We start from the raw sequence: 19736 nt of genomic DNA, 5'->3' as shown, positions 1-19736 counted from the left end.
TAATTATCAAGTGATCCATCTCCTGTCGCTCATCCCCAGCTTCTGGCAAACAGAGGCTAGGGACACCATTCCTGCCCATCCTGGCTAATAACCATTGATGGACCTATCCTCCATGAATTTATCTACTTCTTTTTTGAACCCTGTTATGGTCTTGGCCTTCACAACATCCTCTGGCAAGGAGTTCCACAGGTTGACTGTGCGTTGTGTGAAGAAATACTTCCTTTTATTTGTTTTAAACCTGCTGCCTATTAATTTCATTTAGTGACCCCTAGTTCTGGTGTTATGAGAAATAGTAAACAACACTTCCTTATCTACTTTCTCTACACCAGTCATGATTTTTATAGACCTCAATCATATCTCCCCTTAGCCATCTCTTTTCCAAGCTGAAAAGTCCCAGTCTTATTAGTCTCTCCTCATACAGAGGAGTAGTATATGGTATTGTATCTGGTTAAAATATACCACAAGCAAAATCAATAAATGTAACTTGACTTAGGAGCTGTATTTTAGCTTAATTAATTAGACTGAGGTCTAAAACTAATTGCCTTTTTATTATGTTGTAAGCAGAACACATTATACACTAGCATACTGGGCACTTAGCCACTAATTATCTGCTATGTCTCAATGCAAAAATTTGAATTATTGATTTTGTATCTAAAGTAAGTCGTTTAATGATCTTAAGTTCTTAGTATTAACCAAGAGAGATAGAATTGCTTTCTGGGACTCACTTCCACGATTTCAATTATTTTACACTTTTACAAGACATATGTGGGCAACAGATGTAATGAAAAAGCGAAAGGGCCTGATTCTCCGTTCCTCCAGCCCTGCAATCAAGAAAGAAACAAACAGAGAGATGTAAGGGGAAGTTGACTTTAAATCACCCTTTTTCTCCCTAATGTCTTCAGGGTGGAATTTAAGGTATTGAATTTAACCTATAAAACCCTCAGTGGTTTAGGACCAGGTTAGCTGAGAGATCAGCCCTCTCCTTGCAATATACTGCCACTGTTGAAATCAGCAGACACACTTGGGCAGGAGCTCGCCCATATAAGCAAGAAGGAGCTATTGGCAAGGAGTCATCTGTGAGGGTGCCTCAGTTTTGGAATTCCCTTCCTCCTCCCGTCTGGCAGAGCCTGGATGGATTTCTTTGCCTTAGGAGCATGTTGCAACGTCCATCTTTTTCCCCCCTCTTTGTTAAGGTTGTTGAAGAGGGCGTGGGTCAAGGTGGACATATTTATGTGCAATCTTTGGTTTATGTGGTAATTTTTAAAGTAGGGGCAGAGCTATAGATGTATTTGAAAAATGTAAAAAAAACCCACCAAATAAATAATAATTCTGGGGCTGTTCAAAATCTTAACCTGAATAAGTAAGAGTAGCCTCAGGGCCCCAGGACTTGTCTAATTTGCTACTGGATTCTCAAGAGTTCTGAATGGAAGAAATTGTAACATTTGGCAGAATGTGCCACTGCTGTAATAATCTTCCTTCTGGGTGTCAAATGTATTTGCAATTTGCCTCATGGCCCATGTAGGTGATTACAGTGTGAAGGTAAAATACATCTGCTTTAATGTATTCTTGAACTCGTACATTTTCACTCATTTTGCTATAGCCTTATCTTCAATTACACTCCTTTTCATAGGCCACAAGCTGCTATGTGCTATAAGACCAGTCTGACCCAGTGTATCCAAAATGTCAGTGAATTAAATCAAGTTTTTATACTTTTCAACCTCAACAGTTATCTCATGATGTACATAACAAATAGGTAATGAGATTTGCAATTTATTAGGCACTCTGGTGCTTATCAATGTTTAACGATTAGGCTAAACCACTTTGCTCACAGTTGTAATTATATATTTTCTTCTCTGCAGCTGCAGGGCTGTCAATAGATTTAACTCATTCTAAATTTGTGTACTTAGAGAACTGGATTCATTTCTACTCTCTCCTCCAAAAGGGAAGGGAAATTTCCATGTCCACATTTTCCCTACAATATAAGATTTTGCCTCCCACATAGCATGATAACTTTTTCACCCTTTGTCCCTGATTCAAGAAAGCACTAAAGTAGATGTTTAAAGTTTAAAAACATGCTTAACTCCTGTTGACTTCATTGGGATTTAAGCACATGCTTAAAGTTAAACACAGTGCTGTCCTGAATAAAGATGCTTTGCCGAATCAGGGCCTTAGAAAAACTGATCCATTTTGATATATTTCTGTTTGCAACATATGCATCTGTCCCAAGAGTTCTACCCATCATTTATACTGTGCCATACAAACAAAGCTCACAAAATTAAATTATAACAATCCCAACTTGGATCAATACCTGTGTAAATAAATCAGAGTAATCACTGAATACAAAAATATCCATCTTTCCTAGAAAAAGACCAGCCTCCACATGCCTCTTGAATACTCTGAAAAGTGTGCCTGGCACCTGATGGTCAAACATATTGTAGCTATCCAGCCTAGTCCCTGCAAGTCTGAGTGGATAAAGGGTATAAGCAATGTAGCCTTTCCACCACAAGCCTACAATTCCACTAAAGGAAACAAAAATTAATTCACAGAAATATAGCAGGTTGAGATCTGCAAAGCAGTCTAGGGGATTTAGACATCTAGATCAGCTGATGAAAAGTGCCATACAAAAACTAGGCATTAAATATTATATAAATATGAGTCCCTATATTAATTTTTAATGTCTATTATTGATTTTAATGGAAGACGTGTCCAAATCCCCTAGTCTGTTTTTTGCAAATCTCAGCCTTATTATTTTATTGATGATCACAGAGAACACCTACCTTGTACTTCTATAAAACAAAACAAGACACATTGCTGGTTAAAGCTGGTTCACATACGTAACCAAAGCCTTAATACTAAACCTGACCTGAATAAAACAGTCCAGCTTTGTATGTATCAATAACTGTCCATGAGATGCACCTTAGCCATCTTTTTGTGGTTCTCCACAACCCATTATGCTCTTTTGTAATACTGTTGCCATTAATCAGTTATTATAATGCAGCGTTTGTGGGGCATGCCACCAGAGGGTGCTAACGACTATCTGGGAGCACAGATAAATGTTATTTATTATTCTCCAGTATCCGCTTTCATTTAAAAAAATAAATATTTAGCTGTTACGATTGCAAAGAAAACCTTCAAAACGGTGAAGTGAGCATAACTGATACAGAGGTATCTGCTTGAGTTTGCAAAGGTCCTGAAACAATACTGCCCCATTCATTCCAGCAGGTGCTAACTGAGATACCCACAAAGTCAACAGCGTTAGCTATTTCACTGCTCATCAAAACATGGAAGAAAGGAAAGGAATATCTCAGAATATCCCAGCAATGCCAGTGTAATGGTTCACTTCATAAGTCACAAAGAGGTGTCAGGGGATCACAACCACCTTCCCAGATTGCTAAATGCAACATGCTGCTGGTTAGACCCCAGCTAGATGGGGGCTGGAGGTGGGAGGTCCTGGTATGAAAGGTTGAGAAAAACTGGTTTACTTGAAGACATTTCCTGTTAAACTCACACGTCTCTGCTCACAGACAACAGGATTTTTCATGATCTCGGAGGAGGCAGATGACTGTTTACAAACCCTTGTGCAACCTCCTCAACAGCAGTCAGACTAAGAATTTAGGACTTTTTGTAAACACTGCATTGGGAGTTCCACTTCACGGCCAGTGGCAGGATACATTCCCAAATTATGCAAAACTGTTCCATAGAATCATAGGATTTGAAGGGACTTGGAGGCCATCTAGTCCAGATTCCTGCAATCATGGCAGGACTAAGTATTATCTAGACCAGGGGTCGGCAACCTATGGCACGCACGCCAAAGACGGCACGCATGCCAAAGATGGCACGCCACTGCCTGCCGGGTCCCAGCCGCCGGCCCTGCTCAGCCCGCTGCCGAACCCAGGCTGGCAGCGGGCTGAGTGGGGCTGGCGGCCGGGACCCCGGCAGGCAGCAGCGTGCCCTTAAAAATCCTGCCCACCCTGGCCCGCTCTTCTCTGCCCTTCCTTCCCTCCCCCCCGCCCCCCCGTGGGGGCAGGGTGAAGAAGCTTGGTCCTGGCGGCTGCTGCTGCAGGACAGGCAAGCTCCCCCGCCTCTTCCCTCAGCGTGCTGGGTTCCTGCCCCTCCCCCCTCCCGCCCATCACCTGATGGCCCTTGCGCGGGACGGGGAAAAGTGGAGCCACAGCGAGCTCACTACTCCGGGGAGGGGGAGGAGGCGGAGATGAGGTGGGGGCGGGGCCTTGCGGAAGGGGGGGTGGAATCAGGGCATATCGCCTCCAGCCCCCTCCTGTGAGCCGCTCTGGGCAGGGAGCACCCCCACAACCCTAGCCCACACCCGCAGCCCTCTGCCCTGACCCCTGCACCCCCTCACACCCCAGCCTCCTGCCCTGCACCCTCCCACAACCCCAGCCCTGACTCCTGCACCCCCACACATGCCCCCAGCCCCCTGCACTGACTCTTGCACCCCCACACATATGCAGCCCCTGCACACCCTATGCCCTGACTCTTGCACCCCCACACATATGCAGCCCCTGCACACCCTATGCCCTGACTCTTGCACCCCCACACATATGCAGCCCCTGCACACCCTATGCCCTGACTCTTGCACCCCCACACATATGCAGCCCCTGCACACCCTATGCCCTGACTCTTGCACCCCCCACATATGCAGCCCCTGCACACCCTATGCCCTGACTCTTGCACCCCCCACATTACCACCCCCACCCTGAGCACCAAACGGGAGCACCTGCACCCCTCACACAAAATGGAAGCTGCCCAGGTAAGCACTCCACACCCAAACCTCCTGCCCCAACCCTGAGCCCCCTCCCTCATTCTAGCTCCTGGCCAGACCCTGGACTCAGTGCACTCCCACCCTCAACCTGCTCCTTCACCCCCAGCCCTGTGCTCAGTGCACTCCCACCCTCAGCTCAGTGCAAAGAGAGAGAGGAAGAGAATGGGCTAGAACCAGGGAGAAGGTAGATACCCACTCTATGTGGGCAGGGCCGGGATCCCAGACCGGCAGCAAGCTGAGCGGGGCTGGCAGCCGGGACCCCAGACCGGCGGCGGGCTGAGTCGCAGGGGGCTGAGCCGCTCAGCCCACTGCTGGTCTGGGGTTCTGGCTGCCAGCCCCTTGCCAGCTGGGGTCCCGGCCGCAGGCCCCGCTCAGCCTGCTGCCGGCCTAGGTGAACAGAACCCCAGGCTGGCAGCGGGCTGAGCGGGGCAGCGGTGTAAGATCACCATTTTAATTTAAATTTAAATGAAGCTTCTTAAGCATTTTGAAAACCTTGTTTACTTTACATACAAACAATAGTTTAGTTATATGATATATAAATTTATAGAGAGAGACCTTCTAAAAAACATTAAAATGTATTATTGGCACACAAAACCTTAAATTAGAGTGAATAAATGAAGATTCGGCACACCATTTCTGAAAGGTTGCTGACCCCTGATCTAGACCATCCCTGATAGGTGTTTGGAGATTTTTAAGAGCAGGTGAGACAATGATGGAGATTCAACAACCTCCCTAGGCAATTTATTCCAGTGCTTAACCACCCTGACAGTTAGAAAGTTTTTCCAAATGTGTAACTTAAACTGCCCTTGCTGCAATTTAAGCCCATTGCTTCTTATCCTATCCTTAGAGGTAAAGGAGAACAATTTTTCTCCCTCCTCCAGGTAACAACCTTTTATGTACTTGAAAAGTATTATCATGTCCCCTCTCAGTCTTCTCTTTTCCAGATGGAAAAAAAACCAATTTTTTTCAAATTTCCCTTATAGGTCATGTTTTCTAGATCTTTAATAATTTCTGTTGCCCTTCTCTGGACTTTCTCCAATTTGACCACATCTTTCCTGAATAGTGGCACCTAGTACTGGACACATACTCCAGTTGAGGCCTAATCAGCAGAGAGTACCGTGGAAGAATTACATCTCATGTCTTGCTTACAACACTCCTGCTAATACATCCCAGGATGATGTTTGCTTTTTTTGCAACAGCGTTACACTGTTGACTCATATTTAGCTTGTGATCCACTATGACCCCCAGATCTCTTTCTGCGGTACCCCTTCCTAGGCAGTCATTTCCCATTTTGTATTTGTGCAGCTGATTGTGCCTTCCTTAGTGGAGTACTTTGCATTTGTCCTTATTGAATTTCATCCTATTTATTTCAGACCATTTCTCCAGTTTGTCCAGATCATTTTGAATTTTAATCCTATCCTCCAAAGCACTTGCAACTCCTTCCAGCTTGGTATCATCCATAAACTTTATAAATGTACTTTCTATGCCTTTATCTAAATCATTGATTAAGATATTGAACAGAACCGGACGCAAAACTGATTCCTGCAGGACCTCACTTGATATGTCCTTCCAGCTTGATTGTGAACCACTGATAACTACTCTCTGGGAACAGTTTTCCAACCAGTTATGCACCCACTTTACAGTAGCTCCATCTAGACTGTATTTCTCCAGTTTGTTTATGAGAAGGTCATGCAAGACAGTATCAAAAGCCTTACTAAAGTCAAAATATACCACATCTACTGCTTCCCTCATATGTACAAGTCTTGTTACACTCTGTCAAGGATAGTTATTAGGTTGATTTGACACAATTTATTCTTGACAAATCCATGCTGTTACTTATCACCTTATCTTTTAGATGTTTGCAAACTGATTGCTTATTTGCTCCATTATCTTTTTGGGTACCAAAGCTAAGCTGACTGGTCTGTAATTCCATGGGTTGTCCTTATTTCCCTTTTTATAGATGGGAACTATATTTGCCCTTTTCCAGTCCTCTGGAATCTCTCCCATCTTCCATGAGTTTTCAGAGATAAATCACTAATGGCTTATCTCCTCAGTCAGCTCCTTGAGTATTCTAGGCTGTATTTCATCTGGCTCTGGTGGCTTGAAGACAACTAACTTGTCTAAGTAATTTTTAGCTTGTTCTTTCCCTATTTTAGCCTCTGATCCTACCTCATTTCCAGTGTCATTCACTATGTTAGTTATCCAGTCACTGATAACCTTTTTGGTGAAAACAAACAAAAAAAAGTCATTGAGCACTTCTGCCATTTCCACATTTTCTGTTATTGTTCCCCCCACCCTCCCATTGAGTAACGGGCCTACCCTGTCCTTGGTCTTCCTGTTGCTTCTAGTGTATTTGCATAACATTTTCTTGTTACCCTTTATGTCTATAGCTAATTTAATCTCATTTTGTACCTTGGCTGTTCTAATTTTGTACCTACATGCTTATGTTATTTGTTTCTATTCATCCTTTGAAATTTGACCTAGTTTCCACTTTTGATCAGACTCTTTTTTTGAGTTTCAGATAATTGAAGATCTCCTGGTTAAGCCAGTATGGTCTCTTGCCATTCTACCTATCTTTCCTACACAGTGGGATAGTTTGCTTATGTGCCCTTAATAATGTCTCTCTGAAAAACTGCCAACTCTTTTGAACGTTTTCTCCTTAGACTTGCTTCCCATGGGATCTTACCTGTCAACTCCCTGAGTTTGCTAAAGTTTGCCTTCTTGAAATCCATTATCTTTATTCTGCAGTTTTACCTCCTACCTTTCCTTAAAATCATTAAGTCTGCCAATTCATGATTACTTTCACCTAAACTGCATTCCACTTTCAAATTCTCAACCAGTTCCTCCCTATTTGTCAAAATCAAAACTAGAACAGTCTCTCCCCTAGTAGCTTTCTCCACCTTCTGAAATAAAAAATGGTCTTCAATATATTCCAAGAATTTGTAGGATAATCTATGCCCTGCTGTGCTATTTTCTCAACAGATGTCTAGGTAGTTGAAGTCCCCCATCACCACCAAGTCCTGTGCTTTGGTTGATTTTGTTAGTTAAGCCTCCTCCACCTCTTCTTCCTGGTTAGACTGTCTGTAGTAGACCCTTACCATGACATCAACCTTGGTTTTTACCCCTTTTTTTCCTTACGCAGAGACTTCCAACAAGTCTGTCTTCTGTTTCCATCTCAACCTCAGTCCAAATATACACATTTTTAATATATAAGACAACACCTCCTCCATTTTTCCCCTGCCTGTCCTTCCTGAGCAAGCTGTACCCTTCTATACCAATATTCCAGTCATCCATATTATCCCACCAAGTCTCTGTGATGCCAGCTATGTCATAGTTGTGTTTATTCACTAGCATTTCAAGTTCTTCCTACTTATTCCCCATTCTTCTTGCGTTAGTATACAGATATCTAAGATATTGATTTGATTTCCCCCGTATATTCTCTCTGGTCTCTCCCTTATCACTGCTAAACGACCAATGCTCCCTCCAGATTCTGACCCTTCTCCCAAGTCTCCACGTTTTTTACTTACCTGTGGGCTTTTGTAATCTGCCTCCATCGAACCACACATGCGCTTGTCTAATCTCCCAGAAATCTGTGTCTGGAGAAAGACCTCCCCATACACAGCCCCCCACCTTCCATGCAGAAGCAGGACAAAACCACCTCTGCAGCACTGTTCCCACAACTGGCCCTACTTATTTGCCCCTCTTTGGGGGATCTGTGTAGAGGGGTGCTGGGGACAGGAGGAGCAGCAGCACAGGAGAGTGTACCATGGCACTAACCTCTGCTCTGCACCCAAAATTTCTGCAGAGGAATCCCGGTGGGTGCTGACACTTTGTATTATCTCCATTTAAGTCTCTTCCATAGCAGAACAGCTCCAGCAGGAATTGTGTTTCCAGGGGCCCACAAGGATGGCTCCAGGCTCCATGCAAAAGTGGGGATATCCTTCCTTGTGGATTCCTAAAATATGCAAGTTTGGGAGATTGGGGCTGGCCTCCAAAATCCATGCGCTGTCCCCTTCCCACTAGATGGGATACTGTGAGGAGAACCCTGTGATGGGAACCTTATGGAGTTTTCTTTCCCCCTACAGCTTTCCTGTTTTGTTTTTTTCTGTGCGAAAGGGAAATCTGTCTCATAGAACTTACATACAGAATGCATGGAAAAACACATCTTTACATGGACCTATTGATGGAATTAGCTGTAATGTACTGTCTATGAATATGAGACACAGTCCTGCAAACCCTTACTTGTATAAGCAGTCCCTACTCACTAGTAGACCCAATTATTACTCAGTGTGAGAGAGTCTGCATGATCAGACCCTACAGTTTAATATGTTGTTAGCTTAGGAATGACTGGTTTTAGTTGTAGAAGGCTCCCAGTTGCTTTTGTGGTGGGCACTGATCTAAATGTCTAAATAAATAGCTTCACAAAATATATCCAGGTATCACTTCACCCACTCATGAAATGCATCCATGAAGGTACTTCACCATGTCTCAGTACTATGGTTTCAGAACATGGAGTGTTTAACTTACTCAAATTAACAGCAATTTGCACAATATCAAAAGGCTGAAACAGAGAAATCTACAGGTTTCAGAGTAGCAGCCGTGTTAGTCTGTATCCACAAAAAGAAAAGGAGGACTTGTGGCACCTTAGAGACTAACAAATTTATTTGAGCATAAGCTTTCATGAGCTACAGCTCACTTCATCGGATGCATTCAGTGGAAAATACAGTGGGGAGATTTATATACACAGAGAACATGAAACAATGGGTGTTAGCATACGCACTGTAATGAGAGTGCTCAGTTAAGGTCAGCTATTACCAGCAGGAGGGGGGGGAAGGGAACCTTTTGTAGTGATAATCAAGGTGGGCCATTTCCAGCAGTCGACAAGAACTGAGAACGTTCCACCCCCTCCCGTGACGTTCCCCGCTCTCCTGCTGATAGTAGCTCACCTTACCTGATCACTCTCGTTACAGTGTGTATGGTAACACCCATTGTTTCATGTTCTCTGTGTATATAAATCTCCCCACTGTATTTTCCACTGAATGCATCCGATGAAGTAACCTGTAGCTCAAAGCTTAAGCTGAAAGCTTATGCTCAAATAAATTTGTTAGTCTCTAAGGTGCCACAAGTCCTCCTTTTCTTTTTTAAAGAAATCTACAAGTCTGATGAGAACTGACAACCTTTACTTAAAAGGCAAGCAACTGAGCACACATTCCATGTCTAGAGGAAAAAATGTGAATGTGGATCTGACGCATATTAGCTCAGATCCATCTCCTGGATCTCAGATTATTCTCCTGAAAGCAATCCACAATGTGGGAAGGCAGCACACTGATAAGTCAATTATGCCAACAGAAACACTTGGCAGGTAAACAAAGCAGTAGTGGAGTGGCTGTTCAGGAAATGGTATTGCCAAGTAACAAGGAAGCTTTCAACTGCATATCAAGAAACCAGGATTAAGGGACTACAGATGGGGAAAAAATATCCCTTAGAAGACATCTGCATTTTATTTCTGATGTCAATGGTTCTTTCATTACTATGCAGGTTGACACTGCATTATAACAACAAAACCAACTTGAGAGCACTGGGGAACCCCAAAGGCCAACACAGAAAACTATTTAGAATTATTTCTGTATTCATCCTTCATAAAAGGGTAAAGAAATCAGACCTTCAGGATGACATCTTGACTGGTAAGAGAAGGGTCTTAACATTTATATAATTTCTTCTCTGGTGTTCTGCAGAAAATTGCCACCGTCCAAAAGGATTTATATAAATATAGGTCATCAGCTGCCTGGGATGAAGCAGAATGACATTCAGGAGAACACACACCAAGTAGTCCATTTGCAGTCTAGTGACATCACAAACTTTCCCACAGTTTCACCAATTTACTAGCACCAATGCCAGTTTGCCACCAAAATGCCTAAAGCTTGTGAGAAACAAATCTCTTCTACAACTTACCATCAGGAAAAAGGGTCAGAACAACAACTGCATTTTATAGATCCATCCATTTCCTGTCATCAGTGCAGTGTGTCTTACTGGCAGATTCTTGAGAGTTTGTACTGGACACTTTGATAGTCAAAGCTCATGTATTAAACTAAAGAAACTTCATCTTCCTGCATACAATTTCTTCTTAATATTTCTCTCTGTGTCTGTTATTCTAAAAGAGAGACACATGGTGGAATATACTTATGTTGATGGACCTCCATCATACTAGTTACTCTTAAAAGCATAATTCATTTTAATAAAGTTATTTAAAAAAGAAACTTTAACAGGAATGTGGACAACAACTTTCAGGTGTGATGTGTGCATTTGTGTATGCAATAGTGGTCAGCCTTTAGTTGGCTTATCCTGCAGGAAATTTACAGAAGGCTCGTGAGACAAATATCTCATAATTGCCTCTTATGGGCTCCTCACAAACTGGTTGAGCATCACCGTGCTACCACCAGTGAAATCAATGAGAGTTGCACATACTTAACACCTCTCAAGAGTTAATTTCAGCAGGAAGGCAGAAAAACACTTCTTATAGCCCCCCACTTACCAGTACTTAGAAGACGATGCAGAGAATTAACTGCTTTCAAGTCTATCCTGCATGAACCCATTTGATCAGGTTTATGAGACAGACTTCCGAAGGATAAAAAAGCAACCCCTGGAAGAACAGGGCAAAGAGACCCAGGTTCTGCAGAGAAGCATACTGAATCCCAACCCCAGAAGTGGGATCAATGGGATTACCTATGTGAGTAAAGCAGGGAGGATTTTGTTCTTTAAAGTAATAGTTTTCTGTCAAGATGGATTCAGCAGGTGACTTCCAGATGAAAGAGCTATTTCCAATTAACTCTTTCCTGATCCATTCAGTCCCCAGGAATCTGTTAATACCTTTAGGTTTCAGAGTAACAGCCGTGTTAGTCTGTATTCGCAAAAAGAAAAGGAGGACTTGTGGCACCTTAGAGACTAACCAATTTATTTGAGCATGAGCTTTCGTGAGCTACAGCTCACTTCATCGGATGCATACTGTGGAAATTGCAGAAGACATTATATATACCTCCTCCCACCCCACTCTCCTGCTGGTAATAGCTTATCTAAAGTGATCATCAAGTTGGGCCATTTCCAGCACAAATCCAGGTTTTCTCACCCTCCGCCCCCCCACAGACAAACTCACTTTCTTGCTGGTAATAGCCCATCCAAAGTAGCACATTGTGAAGACAGTGGTCACTTTGGATGGGCTATTACCAGCAAGAGAGTGAGTTTGTCTGTGGGGGGGCGGAGGGTGAGAAAACCTGGATTTGTGCTGGAAATGGCCCAACTTGATGATCACTTTAGATAAGCTATTACCAGCAGGAGAGTGGGGTGGGAGGAGGTATTGTTTCATGGTGTCTGTGTATATAATGTCTTCTGCAATTTCCACAGTATGCATCCGATGAAGTGAGCTGTAGCTCACGAAAGCTCATGCTCAAATAAATTGGTTAGTCTCTAAGGTGCCACAAGTCCTCCTTTTCTTTTTGTTAATACCTTTAGTGAGAGGTCCAGTCAATACAATAGTGAAAATCCTAGTGCATAGTGAGAGGACACACTGAACATACCTCATCTAGATTTATGCTTCAGCTTTCATGGTTACGTTTCCAATTTTTCTCATGGTTACTCTTGTTTACTTCTTCCTAAAGCAATAGCACCTGTATTTTGGTCTTAGGAGCACATACCACATAATGTTTAGCTTTGTGTTTCTGCAGTTTATTGGGAAAGGCCCACTAATTAATATAGGCCTGATCCTGATAGGTGTTAAGTGATTCCTTCAAGACCTTGAGGTCAGTGGTAATTGAGGAGGCTCAGAATCTTGCAGGATCAGGAACTTTCTGGGATTGGGTTCAGCCCCAAAAGGGATGCTTTATAAATCTGTGCAAAATCCATTCAGCTATATTTGAGTTGTGAGTGGAAAAGAGACTTTTCCCATCAAAAACATTGTGGTTATTCCTGTGCACAAGAGAAAAAGTAATGGTATGCCTCTAAAAGTGTGGTATAGTGCCAATCTCCCCCTCTGCCCCCTCCAAACCACATCGCGACAACCCTACATTCTCCAACTTTTTCTTGATGTGTTTCTTTCACCTGGCAGCACTGAGAAGCAAAACCCCGCATGCCTCCTATATGAGTAGTATGCAAATAGGCTGAACTCTGAAACATCACATGTCTCTAGCCCTTACTGAGTAGCTTGAATATAAAAAGTTCTATGGAGATTAAAAATGTGCAGTACCAAATACCCATTTGATTTTTAGTTATGCTATTGCCTATGGTACTGTGCTGTTGTGCTTCTCTACAGAACTGTTACATCTTTATTTCTTCCCCTAAATCCAATGGAACTGCATTAAGTCTATCTATCACTCTTCCTTAATATTTATTTACTTATTTCCTTTCTCCCACCTCCTGTTTGTCTTGTCCAGTTAGTTTGTTAAGCTGATTAAGGTACTGACTGTCTCTCTGTGTCTGTACAGTGCCTAGCACAATGGGGCCCTGACTCCATTTGGCGCCTCTAATCACTACTGTTACAGAAATAATAATAAAAAAAAGTAAGTACAAATTTTTTAAATACAAAAATGTGTAGTAGTCAAAGAAGTATTCTGTTCAGCTTTAATAAAAAGTTAATTATAGTTAAAAGTCAGGATATGCAAAAGGTGAGATTCCAGAAGAAACAGTCACTTGACCCCTTACACATACTAGATGGCTTGTTAGATACATGCGGTACTGTGAGACACATTCAGTGTGAGTATATTAACATTGCCAGTAACTTCTGAGTTTTTAAAACATCTAGGTGTAATTCTTTTCAATTTTAAAATTCTATTTCACAACAGGGGAAATTAAAGTCCATGAAAAAGCAGCACCAATGAAGTGGGATGGTTGCATGATGGATGCCCCAAACACTTAGCAAAAAAGCAGTACTGGAAAAGCTGAGTTGACTTAACTATAGCTAATCTCTAGATAAACATCTAGAAACTGAAATGACTAAGCATGATTTTGAAAAGCTCTTATTCTCCAGCTCCTTTTACCAACACACTTGAGACCACAGACAACTTTAATCTGTCTCTGCTCTGCTGAAGCCCAAGATCTATTTTCATATATGCACAGGTAACCCACCTGACCAGTTGGTTACATGCATATGCACCTTGCCAGGTAGAACAGAGCTTTGGTTAAAGTGCCTATAAACCTAAGCTATGGATACCTGCTCCCTTGTAATAGAAGATGGATCCCTCACTGTAAATTAACCCCCTTTCTTCTCGCAAACCAAATCTCGTATGAGTTTATTCATACGAGCAAGTGCAGACCAGCATCCTAGCTGAACAGGGTAATAGGTGCAGGAGATGAATAAGTTGTGACAGTGAGCGAAGCACTAAGCTGAGCACAGAGGAGGGAATCCATTTACCATCTGCTGGTGCAGTCCTCTGCAAGACGCCTGGGCTGTTCTTGGAGACTTTCAGGGCGAGGAGCAGCAGGGCACTGAGCTGAGCAGCAGGTGCCGAACCCAAGCGGGCTCCTCCTCCACCTGGCAGCGAGCGAGCGAGCGAGCGACCGAGGCAGGGGCCGCCACCCGGCCGGGGAAGACAGGCTCTCGCGGAGCGAGGGGTGCGTTCGCCCAGGGAGGACTGGAGGGAAGGGGGGTTGCCGTCAGCTGATGGGCCACGTTTTGACGTCGGAGTCATTCTCCTCTTTGATAAAGCCCCGCCGCCGGCTCGGACTTGCGCTCGTCGCCGCTCCCAGCCCTGCACTGCCGGGCGCGGAGCCGCAGCTACGCTAGGGAGCGCGGCTCAGGCGCCCGGGGCGGGCTCCCCCCGGCGGGGCGGCCAGCAGGGCTCGCTCGCGGAGGGGCCGGGCTGTTCTCTCGTTCCCGTCCCCGGCGCCGAGCCCGCGGGCACGCTCCCTCCCGCCGGCGCCATGGCCGCGCCTCTCCGCAAACTTTGCCTCGGGCCGGGTACGGAGGCGCAGCCGGCGCCCAGCCCGCCGCCGCCCGCGCCCTGAGTCCCGCGGCCGCCCTCCGCCGCGCCCTTCCCAGGCGGCGGCCGGCATGGACGGGCCCCTGAACCTCTCCGCCACCCCGTGGGCAGCAGCGGCCAACCGGAGCGGCGGCGGCGGCCCCCCGGCGGCCCTGGCCGGCGGCGCCCCGCTGTCGGTGTTCGGCGTGCTGCTGCTCACCCTGCTGGCGCTGCTGGCCGCCGCCACCTTCCTGTGGAACGTGCTGGTGCTGGCCACCATCCTGCGGGTGCGCGCCTTCCACCGCGTGCCCCACAACCTGGTGGCCTCCCTGGCCGCCTCCGACGTGATGGTGGCGGCCCTGGTCATGCCCCTCAGCCTGGTGCATGAACTGGCCGGGCGGCGCTGGCGGCTGGGCCGGCGGCTGTGCCAGGTGTGGATCGCCTTCGACGTGCTGTGCTGCACGGCCAGCATCTGGAACGTGACGGCCATTGCCCTGGACCGCTACTGGTCCCTCAGCCGCCACCTCGAGTACACCCTGCGCTCCCGCCGCTGCATCTCCAACGCCATGATCGCCCTCACCTGGGCCCTCTCTGCCGTCATCGCCCTGGCCCCGCTGCTCTTCGGCTGGGGCGAGACCTACTCCGAGGGCAGCCAGGAGTGCCAGGTCAGCAAGGAGCCTTCCTACACCGTCTTCTCCACCTTCGGCGCCTTCTACCTGCCGCTCTGCGTCGTGCTCTTCGTCTACTGGAAGATCTACAAGGCGGCCAAGTTTCGCATCGGATCCCGGAAGAGCAACTCCATCGCCCCCGAAGGGCTAGAGGTGGGTCGAGCCTGGGGTTTGCCAGCTGGCCTGGGCTGAGTGGCAGCTGGGATGATGTCCATGGCCCAGCCCTGCAGGGGGGGAAACTTGCCCAAGGACTGTGGAGCACTGTCAGGTCTAGAAGGGAGACTTGCAGGCCAAGTGTGCAGTCACTGAGTGCTAGTGGAAACGTTGTGCGGGAACTTTTGAGCCTGACTGTGAACCTCTGATTCAGGCTGGTGAGCAGTGACTCACTGAAATCCTTGAAATCCTGTGGATCAGTGCTCACTTGTATGACTAAGGCTTTCACAGGTGACTCTGCCCCTTAGGAATTGGGGGTGGAGGGTCTATAGGTAGCCACCCAGAATATGGAAAATAACCTGACAAAGTCTAAGGGAAAACGTGTGTCTGTGCAGACACCTACACTACCTTGCAAATTGTTTCCTAATGGTGGCTGGATGCTTTGAACTCATGGCTAGCTGATGTATTAATGAGCTATATGACTGTTTTTGGCGATAATGTATGTTGTATGCTCTCCGACTGCATTTTTATCCTTCCCCCATCGTATGCCCCTCAGAGAGAGTAGTATAGTCAGAAGAAGCAGGCAGGGTTGTGTGTGTGAGAGAGATTTACTGTTCTGATTGTACTAAATGTGTGAAATATACATGGTTGGATTGTGATAGGTGGAGTAATTGTGCATATGCAGTTTCCACTATCACTGCTATTTTTCTAACCTCAGTTATTTAAAACTCCCTATTACCCAAAACAGTGACATAACCTCACATCTCTTAAATATGATAAAGTTGCACTGCTGACCCAAACTACTTCAGTGTGCCCAATCACATTCATATAACTACAGCTGTACTGTAGGTTTGCTGACACATGCAATATGCCTGGTGTGATGATGGGCAGCAGGCAGGGTGCATATGTTGATGCTTGTGCTCACATCTGGCAGGTGAAGGAGGCCTCCCAACAATCCCAAATGGTCTTCACGGTCCGTCACGCCACTGTTACCTTCCAGACCGATGGAGACACGTGGAGAGAGCAAAAGGAGAAGAAAGCTATCCTCATGGTGGGCATCCTTATTGGGGTCTTCGTACTATGCTGGATCCCCTTCTTCATCACTGAACTCATCAACCCTCTCTGCTCCTGTGACATCCCACCCATTTGGAAAAGTATTTTTCTATGGCTCGGCTATTCTAATTCCTTTTTTAATCCATTGATCTATACGGCTTTCAACAAAAACTACAACAATGCCTTCAGGAACCTGTTTTCCAGACAGCACTGAGCAGCAAGCAGGACATAGGAGGAAACCCCCTGTTCTCCAGCAGCCCCTCTAAAGATCCATCACCTTCCCTACTTAGCACATCCTATACCAGGGGTTCTCAAACTGGGGGTCAGGACCCCTCGGGGTCGCAAAATTATTACATGGGGGGGTTGGGAGCTGTCAGCCTCCACCCCAAACCCTGCTTTGCATCCAGCATTTATAATGGTGTTTAAAGATATAAAAAAGTGTTTTTAATTTATAAGGTGGGGGTAGCACTCAGAGGCTAGCTATATGAAAGGGGTCACCAGTACAAGAGATTAAGAACCACTGTCCTAAACAGACTGGGGAACACTGAAAGAAACTCTCCACTACAGAGATCACCATAAGGATTCACTGAGCTCATAAAAGATTGCTTCTGAAATTCAGCAGCCCTCAGAGACTCTGCCCACACTTCCTTTCCCACCCTTAGAATCATGGAATCTCTGGGTTGGAATGGACCTCAGGAGGTCATCTAGTCCAACCCCCTGCTCAAAGCAGGACCAATCCCCAACTAAATCATCCCAGCCAGGGCTGTGTCAAAACTTCAAAAAAAAAAAAAAAAACCCCACCCTTCAAGCCAGTTGTTTTGTAAACAGCAAACAAGGGCTTGCTGAGTCTCCAGCCGGGTCCTTTTCCAGCATATGTTTGACTTTACCCTCTCTTCAGTGATGTCACTCGGGGCAGTTTGGTTGCAAGAGCAGGGCAGAGGAGTCCATGTGACACAAAAGGGTTTTTGCAAAAAGAAAAGGAGTACTTGTGGCACCTTAGAGACTAACCAATTTATTTGAGCATAAGCTTTCGTGAGCTACAGCTCACTTCATCGGATCCGATGAAGTGAGCTGTAGCTCACGAAAGCTTATGCTCAAATAAATTGGTTAGTCTCTAAGGTGCCACAAGTACTCCTTTTCTTTTTGCGAATACAGACTAACATGGCTGTTGCTCTGAAAAGGGTTTTTGAAGCCCAGTGCCCGCTTAGCTGCTCTTTGCATTTCAGAACCCTTAATTTGCATATTCCCATATGCAAAGCCAGACCCCTTTAGCAGTAGGGTTTCTCATGATTGTGTGAAACATGCATCTGAAGAAGTGGGGTTTTTACCCACAAAAGCTTATGCCCAAATAAATCTGTTAGTCTTTAAGGTTCCACCACACTCCTCATTGTTTTTGTGTGAAACCAGCTATTTTACTGAAAAAGCTGTTTTTTCAGAGGTGAAGAATGGAATCTGTGTTGCAAACAGAGATTCATTTTAACTCTAAAAATGAATCTTATTCCCCAGATATAACCACTAGATAAAGATATGAGAAAAGGCTTCTGCATTATGGATCTATTAACAGTGGGATATTTACTATTGGATTCAGTGTAGCAAGTTTTTCTGTATTTACTCGTTGTGGAAGCTTAATTTGTTATGTGCAATAGAGTGAGAGGAAAGGGGTGCATCATTGAAAACATCTGTTTCATATGCCTGCTATAGTTATGAAATACACAGGTGTTCCTTGACTGCGAATGTTTAAACTTAATATCTGTGTTACACAAAGGAAGTTACTCTAATTCATGAATGTATTTTAATCAACTTTGGGGCAAATTTCTTAAAATGTATTTCAAAATGCACATCAGTTCAAAGCTGCATTTTACTTTCTAGAATGTGATACCATTCCCACTGAAGTCAAAGGAAAGACTCCAGCTGATTTCAGTGGGAGCTAATGACCAATCTAAGTATATTTAGTGGCTAATGAATTTTGACCCTAGGAGTCTAAGGTTTCCAGCAATGGGGGGGCCCTGTGTCAAGGGCCAGCATGCTATGCTTCAAGCATAAACCATCAACAGACATGCCTTCTGTCTAGATTAGGATCAAATCTACCCTTGTTGCCCACTTTCTACCATAAATGCAGGTTCTGGCTGCTGCTTACTGTTTTGCTTTCTTCTTGTGCCTCCACTTCACCAGCATGATTTTAGCAACTGCTATGTCACTTGCCCCTAAAAGTACAGATACATGCTTTCTGCCCTAGGACTGCTACAATGACAGGTTTTCAGATGGAGAACAGCATTACCTCCAACTATCAGTTCTTGAGGTGCAACTATTAAAATCAGACTGGAATTTAAAAGATGGAGGAGAAGACAAGATGGGAATCAGAATTACATGACTTCAGGGTCTGATATCTTGAAGCAAAGATAAAGAGAAAAAAATGCTATAAATCACTGGAAAGCTTTCCAGTGATGTGCAGGATTAGTTTCTAGCCACCATGGCGCATGAGACATCGGACCTTAAACCTGTCACTGGTCCTTCAAATCAAGCAAAAATCCTGGCCTGGGTGGTAAGAGGCCTTTAAGCTTTCAGCATCCTGGCCAGTCTGGCCCCATGCACTGCCTGGTGCTTGCAGGAGGCAGTTTAATGTTTCAAAACAAAGGATGAAATCCTGGCCCTATTTAAGTCAATGGCAAAACTTTCTCATTTACTTCAAGGGGCTTGGATTTCATCCAAGATGTCTTACCTGGGGAATTTTTAAAATATTCATTATCGAACAAAAAATGAGTGAGAGAGGCATAATCTGTCATAAATCCACTTGAGCAGGTTCTCTGAATAAGGTTGTGCTCTAACCATGGACAAACTGCAGACATTAAATGAGCCTTTTAGTACTTTTGTTGTATGGTTTTAAACTATTTTCAGTGAAAGCTCTGACATCTTAGATAATCTAATAAACCCACAAGCCACATTTTTACTGATGATGACCAGCTCTGTGCTGTGTATGGATGTGATTGTTTCACTATTGAAGATGCTACATTTATTTATTTATTTAGTGGAAAGCTGTGAAGCCAAGAATGACTAGAAAGAAACCACTTCAATGTTTGTTGTCCAGGCAGAGCTTCTGTTCTACTCACCAGTGCTTGAAAATAGAAGGAAGACTAT

General features: G+C 44.8%; 2 protein-coding genes across 2 annotated transcripts in view; one reads left to right on the top strand and one right to left on the bottom strand.

Annotated features, from left to right (window-relative positions):
* PAXIP1 (PAX interacting protein 1) overlaps window positions 1–14315 on the bottom strand; it is a 125013-nt gene extending 110698 nt beyond the window's left edge. The window contains exon 1 of the mRNA XM_074946288.1: window positions 14181–14315. Within this exon, the coding sequence (XP_074802389.1) occupies window positions 14181–14183 (3 nt within the window). The 5' untranslated portion in view covers window positions 14184–14315. The remainder of the gene's footprint in view (window positions 1–14180) is intronic.
* Window positions 14316–14819: 504 nt separating this feature from the next.
* HTR5A (5-hydroxytryptamine receptor 5A) lies at window positions 14820–17599 on the top strand. The gene is made up of 2 exons (XM_074943430.1): window positions 14820–15548; window positions 16483–17599. The coding sequence occupies exons 1-2, from the start codon at window positions 14820–14822 to the stop codon at window positions 16813–16815; spliced, it is 1062 nt and encodes a 353-aa protein (XP_074799531.1). The 3' UTR covers window positions 16816–17599.
* Window positions 17600–19736: the final 2137 nt, after the last annotated feature.

The sequence above is a fragment of the Natator depressus genome, chromosome 2 (assembly GCF_965152275.1).
Source record: "Natator depressus isolate rNatDep1 chromosome 2, rNatDep2.hap1, whole genome shotgun sequence".
NCBI lineage: Eukaryota > Metazoa > Chordata > Testudines > Cheloniidae > Natator > Natator depressus.
Note: the sequence above shows the minus strand (reverse complement) of the source record. Positions and strands in the feature narration are given on the sequence as shown.

Excerpts from the sequence above, each read along its gene's own strand:
- HTR5A (XM_074943430.1), top strand. The coding sequence starts at position 14,820 with ATGGACGGGCCCCTGAACCTCTCCGCCACCCCGTGGGCAGCAGCGGCC. Across the intron at positions 15,549-16,482 it reads TCGCCCCCGAAGGGCTAGAG|GTGAAGGAGGCCTCCCAACA; the intron begins GTGGGTCGAGCC and ends CACATCTGGCAG.